Source organism: Sus scrofa, chromosome 2 (genome assembly GCF_054392235.1).
Source record: "Sus scrofa isolate SSC_HxYL_T2T_F1_AM1 chromosome 2, Sscrofa_HxYL_maternal_Yorkshire_Landrace_v2.0, whole genome shotgun sequence".
NCBI lineage: Eukaryota > Metazoa > Chordata > Mammalia > Artiodactyla > Suidae > Sus > Sus scrofa.
Genome location: NC_139384.1, coordinates 60,102,211 through 60,115,090, shown reverse-complemented (window position 1 = coordinate 60,115,090; position 12,880 = coordinate 60,102,211). Strand labels below are relative to the sequence as shown.

Below are 12,880 nucleotides of genomic sequence, written 5' to 3'. Positions count from 1 at the left end.
GATGGAAATCCTATAAAACTGGATTGTGATGATCATTATACAACTACAGATGTGACAAATTCATTTCAGTAATAAAAAAATGAAAAAAAGGCTTTTTATGTGTCTATCAAGAGGATCATATGATTTTTATTCTTCAGTTTGTTAATGTGGTGCATCACACTGATTGATTTGCGGATATTGAAGAATCCTTGCATCCCTGGGATAAATCCCCCTTGATCATGATATGCAATCCTTTTAACGTATTGTTGGATGCGGTTTGCTAGTATTTTCTTGAGGATTTTTGCATCTATGTTCATCAGTGAAATGGGCCTGTAGTTTTCTTTTTTTGTGTGTGGTATCTTTGTCTGGTTTTGGTATCAGGGTGATGATGGCCTCATAGAATGAGTTTGGGAGTTTCCCTTCCTCTGCAATTTTTGGAAATAGTTTCAGAAGGAGAAGTGTTAGCTCTTTTCTAAATGTTTGATAGAATTCGCCTGTGAGAGGTTCCCATCGTGGCGCAGTGGTTAACGAATTTGACTAGGAACCATGAGGTTGCGGGTTCAATCCCTGGCCTTGCTCAGTGGGTTAAGGATCCGGCATTGCCATGAGCTGTGGTGTAGGTTGCAGAGGCGGCTCGGATCCCGTGTTGCTATGGCTCTGGTGTAGGCTGGTGACTACAGCTCTGATTACACCCCTAGCCTGGGACCCTCCATATGCCATGGGAGCGGCTCAAGAAGAGGCAGAAAGAAAGAAAAAAAAAAGAATTCGCCTGTAAAGCCATCTGGTCCTGGACTTTTGTTTGTTGGAAGTTTTTTTTTTTTTTTTCCAGTGAGGTGTGCAAAGGAAATATATATATATATATATTTTTTTTTTCCCCACTGTACAGCAAGGGGATCAAGCTATCCTTACATGTATACATTTTTCCCCCACCCTTGGTTCTGTTGCAATATAAGTATCTAGACATAGTTCTCAATGCTACTCAGCAGAATCTCCTTTTAAATCTATTCTAAGTTGTGTCTGATAACCCCAAGCTCCCGATCCCTCCCGCTTCCTCCCTCTCCCCCCAGCTGGCTACAAGTCTATTCTCCAAGTCCATGATTTCCTTTTCTGAGGAAAGGTTCATTTGTGCTGGATATTAGATTCCAGTTAAAAGTGATATCATATGGTATCTGTCTTTGTCTTCTGGCTCATTTCACTCAGTATGAGATTCTCTAGTTCCATCCATGTTGCTGCAAATGGCAATATGTCATTCTTTTTTATGGCTGAGGAGTATTCCATTGTGTATATATACCACTTCTTCTGAATCCAATCATCTGTCCATGGACATTTGGGTTGTTTCCATGTCCTGGCCATTGTGAATAGTGCTGCAGTGAACATGCCGGTGCATGTGTCCCTTCTAAGTAGAGTTTTGTCCGGATAGATGCCCAAGAGTGGGATTGCGGGGTCATATGGAAGTTCTATGTATAGATTTCTAAGGTATCTCCAAACTGTTCTCCATAGTGGCTGTACCAGTTGACATTCCCACCAGCAGTGCAGGAGGGTTCCCTTTTCTCCACACCCCCTCCAGCACTTGTTGTTTGTGGACTTATTAATGATGGCCATTCTGACTGGTGTGAGGTGGTATCTCATGGTAGTTTTGATTTGCATTTCTCAGATAATCAGCGATGTTGAGCATCTTTTCATGTGTTTGCTAGCCATCTGTACATCTTCCTTGGAGAACAGTCTATTCAGGTCTTTTGCCCATTTTTCCATTGGGTGATTGGCTCTTTTGCTGTTGAGTTGTATAAGTTGCTTATATATTCTAGAGATTAAGCCTGTGTCTATTGCATTGTTTGAAACTATTTTCTCCCATTATGTAAGTATAAGACAGGACACAATCCAACTGTTAGAATAGTACATAGGCAAAACACTCTCTGACTTCAACATCATGAATATTTTCTCAGGTCAGTCTCCCAAAGCAATAGAAATAAGAGAAAAAATAAACCAATGGGACCTCAGCAAACTGAAAAGCTTTTGCACAGCAAAGCAAATCCAAAAGAAAACAAAAAGACAACTTACAGAATGTTTTATTTAATTTTTTATACTGTTTCATTAAATCCAGTTTTTATTTATTTCCTTCCCCATCTTTATTATTTCCTTCTTTCTTTTGATTTTTTTTTTTTGCTTTTTGTTTGTTTGTTTTTGCTTTTTAGGGCTGCACCTATGACATATGGACGTTCCCAGGCTAGGAGTCAAATGTGAGCTCTAGCCTCTGGCCTATGGCACAGCCACAGCAATACCAGATCTGAGCCACATCTGCAACCTACACCACAGGTCACAGAAATTTCAGATCTTTAACCCACTGAGTGAGGCCAGGGATTGAAACTGCATCATTATGGTTACTATTCAGGTCTGTTGCTGCTGAGCCAAATGGGAACTTTGTTTTTTGTTTATTCCACTTTTTCTAATTACTTTTGGTGGTAGGTTAGGTTTGAGCTTTTTCTTGTTTTTTTGATGAAGGTCTGTATTGCTATGAGCTTCCCTATAAGAACTGATTTTGCAGCATCTCATGGATTCTGTATAGTTGTGTTTTCATCGTCATTTGTTTCAAGGTATTTTTTAACTACTTTTTGATTTCCTTGTTGACCCACTCTTTTTTTTAGTAGCATGTTGTTTTGTCTCCATATAAAAAAGTTTTCCTCATTTCTTTTCCTGTGGTTGATTTCTAGTTTAATGCCATTGTGGTCAGAGAAGATGCTTAGAATAACTTCTATACTCTTAAATTTTTTGAGGTTATTTTTGTGCCCCATAGTTTGTGGTAAATCTTAGAGAGTGCACTTGAAAAGAATGTACATTATCATTTTTTAGGGATGTAAATATCAATTAAGTCTAATTGTTCTAATGTATCATTTAAGATTTCTTTTGTGCTATTGATTTTCTGTCTAGAAGTCTGTCCATTGATGTGAGTGGGGGTGTTAAAGTCTTCTACTATTACTGCATTCTCATCAATTTCTCACTTTGTGTCTGTTAGTATTTTTTTATGCATTTGGGTGCTCCTATATTAGGTATATATATGTTGATGCGTATGATATCCTTTTCTTGAATTGATCCTTTTATCATTAGTGTCCTTCTTAATGGCTTTTGTTATAAAGTATATTTTCTCTGATACGAGTTTTGTGACTTCCACTTTCTGGTCACTTCTGTCTTCATAAAATATATTTTTCCATCCCCTCACTTTCAATCTATGTGTGTTCTTTGCCCTAAAGTGGATCCTTTAAGCAGCATATTGTAAGTTCTTTCTTTTCTTATCCTGTCTGCCACTATGTCTTTTGATTGGAGCATTCAGTCTATTGACTTTTAAATATCATTAAATAAATATCTATTTATTGTCATTTTAAACCTTATTTTCCATTTCTATGTTTTTTCTTTGTCCCCTTCTTTTCCTTTTTGTGGTTTGATGATTTACTTTTACTTTACACTCATATCCTCTCCTTTTTGGTTTTTGTGAGTCTATTGCTTATTTTTGATTTATGGTTGCCCTGTTTTTCAAGTATATTAACCCCTTGCTTTATACTGATAGTCAGGCTCAAACATTCTTAAAAAGAGTCTAGATTTTCTAACTCTCCTTCCCCATATTTTATGATTTTTATGTCCTTCTTTAGATCTTTGTGTTTGTCCTGTTGTCATTCCTTGTCTTCATCATCTCTTTCACAAATAGTATTTTTTTCTTTTTGATCTGCTTAAGTGATTTACTTTCCAATTATGATTTCTTCCACCTATGCCTTCTTACTTCCTTTCTATTTAGAGAACTTTCAATATTTCTTTTAAGATAGGTTTAGTATTGCTGTATCCTTTTATTTATTTTTTTTTACTTATCTGAGAAATTCTTTATTTCTCTTCTATTTTAAATGATAATTTTGATGGGCAAATTGTTCTAGGCTGCAGTTTTTTCCCTTTCAGAATTTTAAATATATGTTGCCACTCTCTTATGGCCTGCAACATTTCCATAAAGAAATAAGCTGGTAGCTTTATGGGGGGGGTCCCCTCATAATTAACTCTTTGTTTTTCTCTTGCTGCCTTTAAAATCCTCTTCTATATTCAACTTTTGCCACCTTTATTATATGTCTTGGTATAGATTTGTTTGGGTTTATCTTATTAGGGACCTTTTTTGCTTCCTTTATCTTTCTTTAGACTGGGGAAGTTTTCATACATAATTTCTTCAAAAACATTTTCAATTCTCTTTCTTCTTTCTTCTCCTTCTGGGACCCCTATTAAGGGTAGAATGGCATGCTGTATTTTATTCCTTTGATCTCTTACACTGATTTCATTTTTTTAAAATTTGGCTTTATGTCTGCTCTCCTGATTGGGTGATTCCCATTATTCTATCTTCCAAGTCACTTATTCCTACTTCTGAATTATTCATTCTGCTATTCATCACCTTTAGCTCAGGTTTCATTTTGGCAAATGAATTTTATAGTTTTTCCTTGCTCCTTCTTATAGTTTCTAGTTCCTTTTTTACAGCAATATGCATTTATATTGATAGCCTTTCTTAATTCCTTCAGTAATTCCTTTTATTACCTCTTTTTGAACTCAACGTCTGTTATACTGTATGTTTCTTCAAAGGAATTTTCCTGTTCTTTTAAATGGGAATGGTTCCTCTCCCTCTTCTCTTTGCTTATATTTCCCTTATTCTGTGAGTTTAGGGGAAACAATTATTTACCATAATCTTAGAGGTCTGTTTATATGTGGGAGCATACCTGGGTAGCTTGAGTGGGTTTTCCTTTTTTTTTTCTTTTTTTTTAGCATGAAGGCTGCATTTGTTTTTGATGCTTTCTCTCTCTTTCCTCAGAATGTGCAGGACATTATCCCCTTGATGGCATGCACAGGTGCACAGCCCACACATGTCACAAGGAGGCTGGTATGGTGGGAGATGCCCTCCCACAGGGCACTCTGCAGTGGTGTCAATCTCTGGGGTAGGGGTGTTGGTAGGCAATGGTGGGCTTCACCTACCTCTGAGATGGCTGTGACAGCTTGTACCAGCACCCACAGCCCACGAAGAATGTGCCATGCTGCCTGAGGGCCCACACATTCCTATGGCAGTTCCATATCCCCTCCCCTTGCACTCCCCAACAATGGAACATTGTTTCTCTTGTGCTCCCACACTTCCTCCCACATTACCTAGGCTTCTTATACCACACCCTAGTCTCCTCAGGCAGTTTCCACACAGCCAACCCTAATCCTGTCCCTGGGACTGACTTCTGAGACCTGAGCCTCAGCACCCAGACCTCACCCAAGTGTCTCAGGCCTGGGTGTGCTGGGCAGTGGTATTGGTATTCTGTGTGGCTCTATTCCACTACTCTCTACTTTGCCCTCTTCAGATGAGCTGCTTCAGGTTTCTCCAAGGCTTTGAGGCTCTCCCTCTATCCAAGACACTAGTGTTTGTGTGGCTGACCTTTCTATAAATGCTGCAGTTTGCTTTGTCCTTTTTCTCTCATCCTTCTGCCTGTCATCCCAACTAGGCGTGTGATGAATACACTATCTGCATGAGGGAGCTTGCACTCTGGATAGAAAGATGGACATAGGACTTCTGGGACACTTTTTTGGGTAAATATTTAATATTTTACCAAATATTAGGTGTCCAGAGCACTCAGACAATGTGCTCTGCTCTCTCATGTACTTCCACCCTTCTGTGATGAGACTAGCTTCTGTGCCTTTCTGGGTGTGGCCTTTGTTAGCCTCTTCCTGGACTCTGCATAAGGGCCTAGCTGGTGGCCCTCACCTTGCTCAGGTACACAAAGACCTGAGAGGCTGGAGCTGGTAGGGACAGAGGCATGCAGCCATGAATAAGCTGGGGGTGGGGAGCCTTGGCCCTTACAACATTGATGAGACAGCCAGCGAGGTAACAAGGACACTGATGGTGACCCCCAGAATAGAGGAGATGGTGGGGAGTGGCTGATGAGGTAAGGGTGTGTTTTCTATGTGATAATGAATCCATTTTGAGAAATAGGAGACTTGGGCATAAACTGCAGGATACATAGGGTATGTGCAACCACGTCCCCAGCTCACTACTCCAACTTGAATCCAGGTGTGGTTGAATTCACAGACGAGAGGGCCCCCAGAGTCACCCTGGAAAAAAAGAGGAATTTCTTATGAACTGGGAGTTTGAGGTCTTATACCCACCCTTATGGGACAAGGCCAGAATCCTTCCACTCATGTAGCCCAACCTTGCCAGAGGGAGGCCCTGCTTCAGGCAACAGTGTTCACTGCACTGTCTTGTAAGTAGAGGGTGGGTGCCTTGTGTCAACAGTTAGCAGGCAAGGCACCCAGGCAACATGGAGTCTTGGCCTGCTCTGGCCAGCACTGGGGTCCACAGAGTATGAATGAGGCCTATGGTCTCCCACACAATCTATGGCTGTATGGAGATGTACTTCCAAGCCCTTAAGGAGTGGCTCTCTGGGCCCACCTACCCACCCAGGAGAAGTGCCCCTGTCTTAAAGAAGATGAAACATCTGAAATCCCTGGGCTTAGCCTCCTACACTCAGAGTGGATTGCACCTTACACACAGTCTTCATGTTTCTGAGGTCTCCAGCACAGAGCATGTCTGGCAGAATATATGATGTGTGTCCATAAAGTAGCTGGCACAGGGGTGATGGGATCAGAGGCAGCTGTGCCTCCTGCAGCTTGTCTGAAGTGTCACCTGTCAGAAAGGAGTAGAGGCCCAGTAAAAGGTCTTCTCACAACTGTTCCCCAGGGTATACCCTGCCCCAAGGCCTAGTGGGCTCATGCTGGAACTCCTTCTCCTGCACTGGCCTTCCAAATGGCTGTTTTCTGCACTAGACACTCAAGCTTTGTTCAATGAAGTTTAAATATAAGCCTCATGTGACACTTCCTAAGAGATGTAAGAGCCAGGACTTGATTCATCCTATTTCATTCCCACTGACATGGCTCAAGTACAAACAACTCCATAAGCTGAGTCTCTAGGTGACCATGAGTGGATGATACAGAGTGAGTATAAGAAAGGAACCTCCAAATTTTGTGGGTTCACCCTATATGTCCTTATATATGCCAATGGATATAGTAATTGGTTCCAGAACCTTGTACTATCCTGACCAGTGTGCCAGTAGGCCTGCCTTGTCTGGAAAGGAGCTGTTCTCACAGGCTGAAGACTCATTTGTATCAAAGGAGGGGCATATTTGGATAAGGGTTGGCCTGTTACATGTGGGGAATCAGTTTTAGAGCTCAAAGGAAAACCATGGGAAGCAGAATATCAGCAGTACTTGTGCTTATTGCTGACTGTGTTGGAAAGGTATTATCAGAAAAGAGCCACTGAAGAATTAGATGGTTGCAAACAGGAATGCAGAGCAATGGAAGGAAGGAAAAAACTCAGAAACAGTAATGCTGGAGAAGCAACCTAGTAAAACACAGTTAGGAAACACTTTGAACTACTGAGCCAACTAAAAATTTACCGAAAGCTTCCACTGTGCCCACAATAGGCTAACTGGAGTGAACTTCCCTCTGCCACAATCTAGCAGTGAACATGTCTACACACAAGGCAAATGTTTCTCATCAGCCATGAAGTAAACCAGGGTTATGGTCCCTGAGAAAAGAGAGCAGATGAGGCAAGGTCTAGAAGTAACCCATCATCCTGTCTGGGGCACATTCCAAGTTGTGATGTGAAGAGGAACATAGGCAGCTGAAATTTGCAAAGAGGGAGGTTGTTCCAGAGAGAAGGAGCCCCAGAGGGCCTCCATTCCCACAGTCTGCTATTGGACCCTGAAGCATGTGTTCAGAGTGTATAATTCCACAAGGAGGGCAGAGTGGCCAGGTTAGACTTTGAAGTTCCTAGAGCTCACATGTGGCTAGGAGGCTGAGTTCTAACAAGTCAAGAATGGAGAGTCTTGTGGAGCACCCAAGACATTGGGTGGAAAGTGCAGAGATAGGGTAAAATATTCCTGTCATGCTCACATAGATGCCAAGGCCCACATGGAATCAGGTGGATGGGGGTCAGAATGATGAGCTCCACACAAGTAGTTTCACCTTTAGCACAGCACAAAGGAAGGGAAGAGAGAAAGTCAGCTATAGTTTCAATGAGTTTTTCAAATGTGGGATACTGTGCCAGTTCAGAATGATGTGTAATTAGATAAGATAAGGTTTGTACTCACTGGTAGGTCTTTTGCTTGGGTCATCAATAGCAGCTAATGAGATATACATGGGGCAGAACAGGGGTCCAGAGAGAGCACCTCAGTGCAGGTCTTCAGAAGATGACCATCTACTACTAGGTACTTGCAAGAACACAGCTTGTTTTCCTTCTTATACATGGAGCAGAAGCCTTCTACTGGCTATCAAGGGGGAGCATCAAATATTCCTTCCCTCAGAGCATGGCAAAGGTGCATTATTCTGCAGGGACAGTAAAAACAAGCCTTACATCCAACTGTGCAAAGCTAACACCAGGAACATCTGAGGACTGCCTCCATGGGGGCAGGGCCTAGATCCTCTCAGGAGCTATCATAGATACAAAGTAGAGCTTAGCTACCCCAAAGGAAGAACAGTGGCATACAGAGATCCATTTACAACTCAGACCCATAGCTCTGCCTAAGACTGAGGTTGAATCAGGGGACTCAAGGTTTCTCATTCCCGTTAACAGTCTAGTAATGAATGCCAAGAACAGAAGTTTTCTTCTGGAGGGCAGGCAAAAACTTGACACAGGTATACAGAAATGCTGAAGTTAAGGGTGGAGCAGGAATAGAGAAACACCCCAGGCCTCACACAGAGCCTACCATGGAGGGATCTGAAGCCTCTGGTGCACTGAAGTCAGCAGGAACAACAAAAACTACAACCCAGCTCAAGTTCACACTAGCCTGAATCAGCTGTGCCTCATCATACCAGGGGTTTGTCAGAAGAGGAATGCATGTTTTTGGGTACAGAGACTTTAGTTTTAAATATTCTTCTATAGTGACTGGTATTCAACAAAAAATGAAAATATACATACACACACATATATACACATGCACACACACATACACACACAGGAGGAGGGGATAAAACACTATATCCATTGTTAAGAAAAAAAGCATTAAACAGATTCATATCCAGAGATGACTGAAATATTGAAAATACCTGAAAGGAACTTTAAAATAATGATTATATGTTAAAGAAGGAGTTCCCATCACAGCTCAGTGGTTAACAAATCTGACTAGTATGCATGATGATGTGGGTTTGATTTTTGGCCCCACTCAGCGGGTTAAAGCTCTCACATTTCTGTGGCTGTGGCATAAGCCAGGAGCTACAGCTCCAATTCAACCCCTAGCCTGGGAGCCTCCATATGCCATGTGTGTGGCCCTAAAAAGACAAAAGAAAAAAAGAAAGCATGTTAAAGAAGTAAACAACATGCATGAAAACATGAAGAATTTAAGCAGAGATATGGAAATATAAAAAATAATCAATTAGAAATGCCAGAAACACACACTATTGGAGATTTTAAAAATTCCTTCAGTAGATGTATCAGCAGACTGGATAAAAATGAGGAAAGAATCAGTGAATATGAAGATAGGTCAATTGCTATTATGCATACTGACACAAAAGAAAAAGAGTGACAAATAAAGCAGAATAGCGCTTAAGAGCTGTGGGGCAATAGCAAACAAATAACATATGAAATTAGTTCCAGAATGAGAATTGGCTACAGGGTAGAGATATAATGGCCAAGAATGGGTCTTATACTCTGGAATCTATGTATATACTATGATTGTCTATAAAAGATTTATGGGGAGGATCCTGGGAAATGGCCTAAATGAAGGGCTAGGAATCTCTCTCTTACCAGGACAGCAAGCACACTGCCATAATTTGTCTGATATAACTATTTTGGAACCCTAGAGGCTTTTGAAGGCTGGGAAGGTAAACTGCAGTCAAATTCAGCTCTTAACACAGTAGCAGCTACCAACCTCACTCCTGGGACAGGGAGCTATACACATATTCCTGGAGAGCTTCACACAGCGTGTAGGAGCCAGGGTGAGAAAATAAGACTCTATCTTCTACATATTGCTTATTTGTGCTTAGATTTTAGATTGCTGCTTTTGATTCACAAATGTACACACAAAGGGGGGAGGCATCCATTGTTATTGTACCTCTCCATATTGTCACAAGCACCTGTGCTCCAGCTAAAGCAGCTTATAGGGAATTTATGGGGCCACAGCACTTTTCTGCCTTCATTTTTCACTCTTCCCTATTTGGTACCCGGACATTAAAGACTAGGACATTCAAAATGAACTGAATATATGGAGAAAATTAGAAAGTAACAATGTATGCTCAGGTCATAAAAGACAGATGATCTCAAGATACAACCCAGGCTGGTTCTTAGCACAGAGAGCAGACTACAAAAATCAATAACACACACCATTTTTTAAAACCCAGAAAACCCTGGGTAAGGGGGTCAATCTGATTTTCATAATTACCACATATTCAATTAAAATATCCAGTGTTCAACAACAACAACAAAAAGCCCCACAAGACATACAGAAAAACAGGGAATGGCTCAATCAAAGGAAAAATATAATGAACAGAATCTGTCCCTGGAAGAGACACAGGGCAGATATATTAGATAAGCTGAACTAAAAGATGTGGAGAAAGTCAAGAAAATAATGTGTGAGCAAAATAGAATTTGCAACCAAGATAAAAAATCTAAAAGCAGACAAAAACAAAGGAAACACTCTGGAGCTGAAAAATGCAATAACTGAAATTAAAAGTTCACTGGATGGATTCAAGGCAAGTGGAGCAGGCAGAAGAAATAAACAGTGAGCTTGAACTAGCACAATGGAAATTATGGAGGTTGAGAAACAGAAAGTAAAAAGTTTAAGAAAGGCAAACAGAGTCTAAGGGACCAGTGAGTGACACACTATCAAGTAGCTAAAGTACACATTATGGGTACTCTGGGAGAAGAGAAAGATAAATGGAAAGGGAAAGTATTTAGAGAAATTACAGCTAGAAATTTTGCAAATTTAATGAAATACATAAATATAAACATCCAAGAGGATTAACAGACTCTGGAAAAGATAAAGTCAAAAAAGATTCACACTGAAATACATTATAATCAAAGTTTCAAAAGCCAAAGCCAAAGAGCAAATCCCAAAAGCAATAAAAGATAAGAGAATTATCACATACAAGGGATTCTCAATAAGATTATCAGTATATATCTCATCAGAAATGTTTGAGACCAGAAGACAGTGGGCAGATAAAAGCAAAGGCTAAAAGAGAAAAACTCTCAACTGAGAATTCTAATCTGGAAAAACTGTCTCTGCAAAAGGAGGGGAAAATCAGCCTATTCCTAGATGAACAAGGGCTGAGAGGATTTATGACCACTACACTTGCCCTGCAAAAAATACTCAGGGGAGTACTGTAGGTGAAAAGAAAGGAAAATAGCAACTTCAAGACATGAAAAAAAATGAACATCTCAATAAGGATATAAATATATTGCCAGTTATGAGTCAGTGTTATTGTAACAATATTTTGTAACTGCACCTTTCTGTTTTCTCCGAGATTAAAAATATTGATGCAATTAAAAGAATTGTTAGTTTCAGAATTCCTGTAGTGGCTCAGTGGAAATGAATCTGACTACTATGCATGAGGATGCAGGTTCAATCCCTGGCCTTGTTCAGTGGGTTAAGTATCCAGCATTGCCATGGGCTGTGGTGTAGGTTGCAGACATGGATTGGATATGGTGTTGCTGTGGCTGTGGTGTAGGCTGGCGGCAACAGCTCTGATTTGACCCCTATCATGGGAACCTCCATGTGCCATGGGTGTGGCCCTGAAAAGACAAAAACCAAAAAAAAATTTAAGTTTATGTTTTGAGAGCACAATATGTATAAGGCACAATTTTGTGACATCAACAACTAAACTGGCTGTGGATCAACTGTAAAGAAGCAGAGCTCTAGTATGTTTAAAGTTAAGCTGTTGCACCAAAAGACATAGACTGGCTGAATGGATATGAAAGCAATATCCATACATATGCTGTCTTCAAGAGACCCACTTCACTTCTAGGGACACATACAAATTGAAAATGAGAGGATGGAAGAAAATAGTCCATGCAAACAGGAATCAAAAGAAAGCTGGAGTAGCAATACTCATAACAGACAAAATAGACTTTAAAATGAAGAATATTTTAAGGGACAAAAAAGGTCATTACATAATGATCAAAGGACCAATCTCAGAAGAAGATATAACAATTTTAAGTATCTACGCACCCAACACAGGTTCACCACAATATATAAGGCAACTGCTAACAACCTTAAAAGGACAAATTGACAATAACACAATCATAGTGGGGGACTTTAACACCCCACTCACAGCAATGGACAGATCAATCAGACAGAAAATCAATAAGGAAACACAGGCCCTGAATGAAGCAATGGACCAGATGGGCTTAATATTTATAGGACATTCCATCCAAAAGCAACAGAATACACATTCTTCTCAAGCGCACACAGAACATTCTCTAAGATGGATCACATCCTGGGCTACACATCCAACCTCGGTAACTTTAAGAAAATTGAAATCATATCAAGCATCTTTTCCGACCACAATGCTGTATGACTGGAAATTAACAACAAGAAAAAAACCTGCAAAAAACACAAATACTTGGAGACTAAATAACATGCTACTAAACAACCAATGGATCATTGAAGAAATCCAAGAGGAAATTAAAAAATACCTAGAAGCAAATGACAACAAAGATAAAACACTCCAAAACCTATGGGATTCAGCAAAAGCCATTCTAAAAGGAAAATTTAGACCAATACAAGCCCGCCTCAGGAAACAAGAAAAAGCTCAAATAAACAAGCTAACTTTACATCTAAAGCAGCTCAAGAGAGAGGAACAGACAAGATCTAAAGTTACTAGAAGGAAGGAAATCATAAAGATCAGAGCAGAAATC

At 40.3% G+C, this 12,880-nt stretch overlaps 1 protein-coding gene across 3 annotated transcripts in view; it reads right to left on the bottom strand.

The window, feature by feature from the left end:
* Nucleotides 1-4,739: 4,739 nt before the first annotated feature.
* Nucleotides 4,740-12,880, bottom strand: part of PRSS38 (serine protease 38) — a 34,232-nt gene continuing 26,091 nt past the window's right edge. For 2 of the 3 annotated variants that reach the window (XM_003354166.6, XM_085012098.1), the window contains exons 4-5: nt 6,513-6,655; nt 4,740-6,084 (exon numbers count right to left, since the gene is read on the bottom strand). In XM_003354166.6, the coding sequence (XP_003354214.3) occupies nt 5,830-6,084; nt 6,513-6,655 (398 nt within the window). In that variant the 3' untranslated portion in view covers nt 4,740-5,829. The remainder of the gene's footprint in view (nt 6,085-6,512; nt 6,656-12,880) is intronic. The other variant, XM_085012097.1, reaches the window with a different exon arrangement.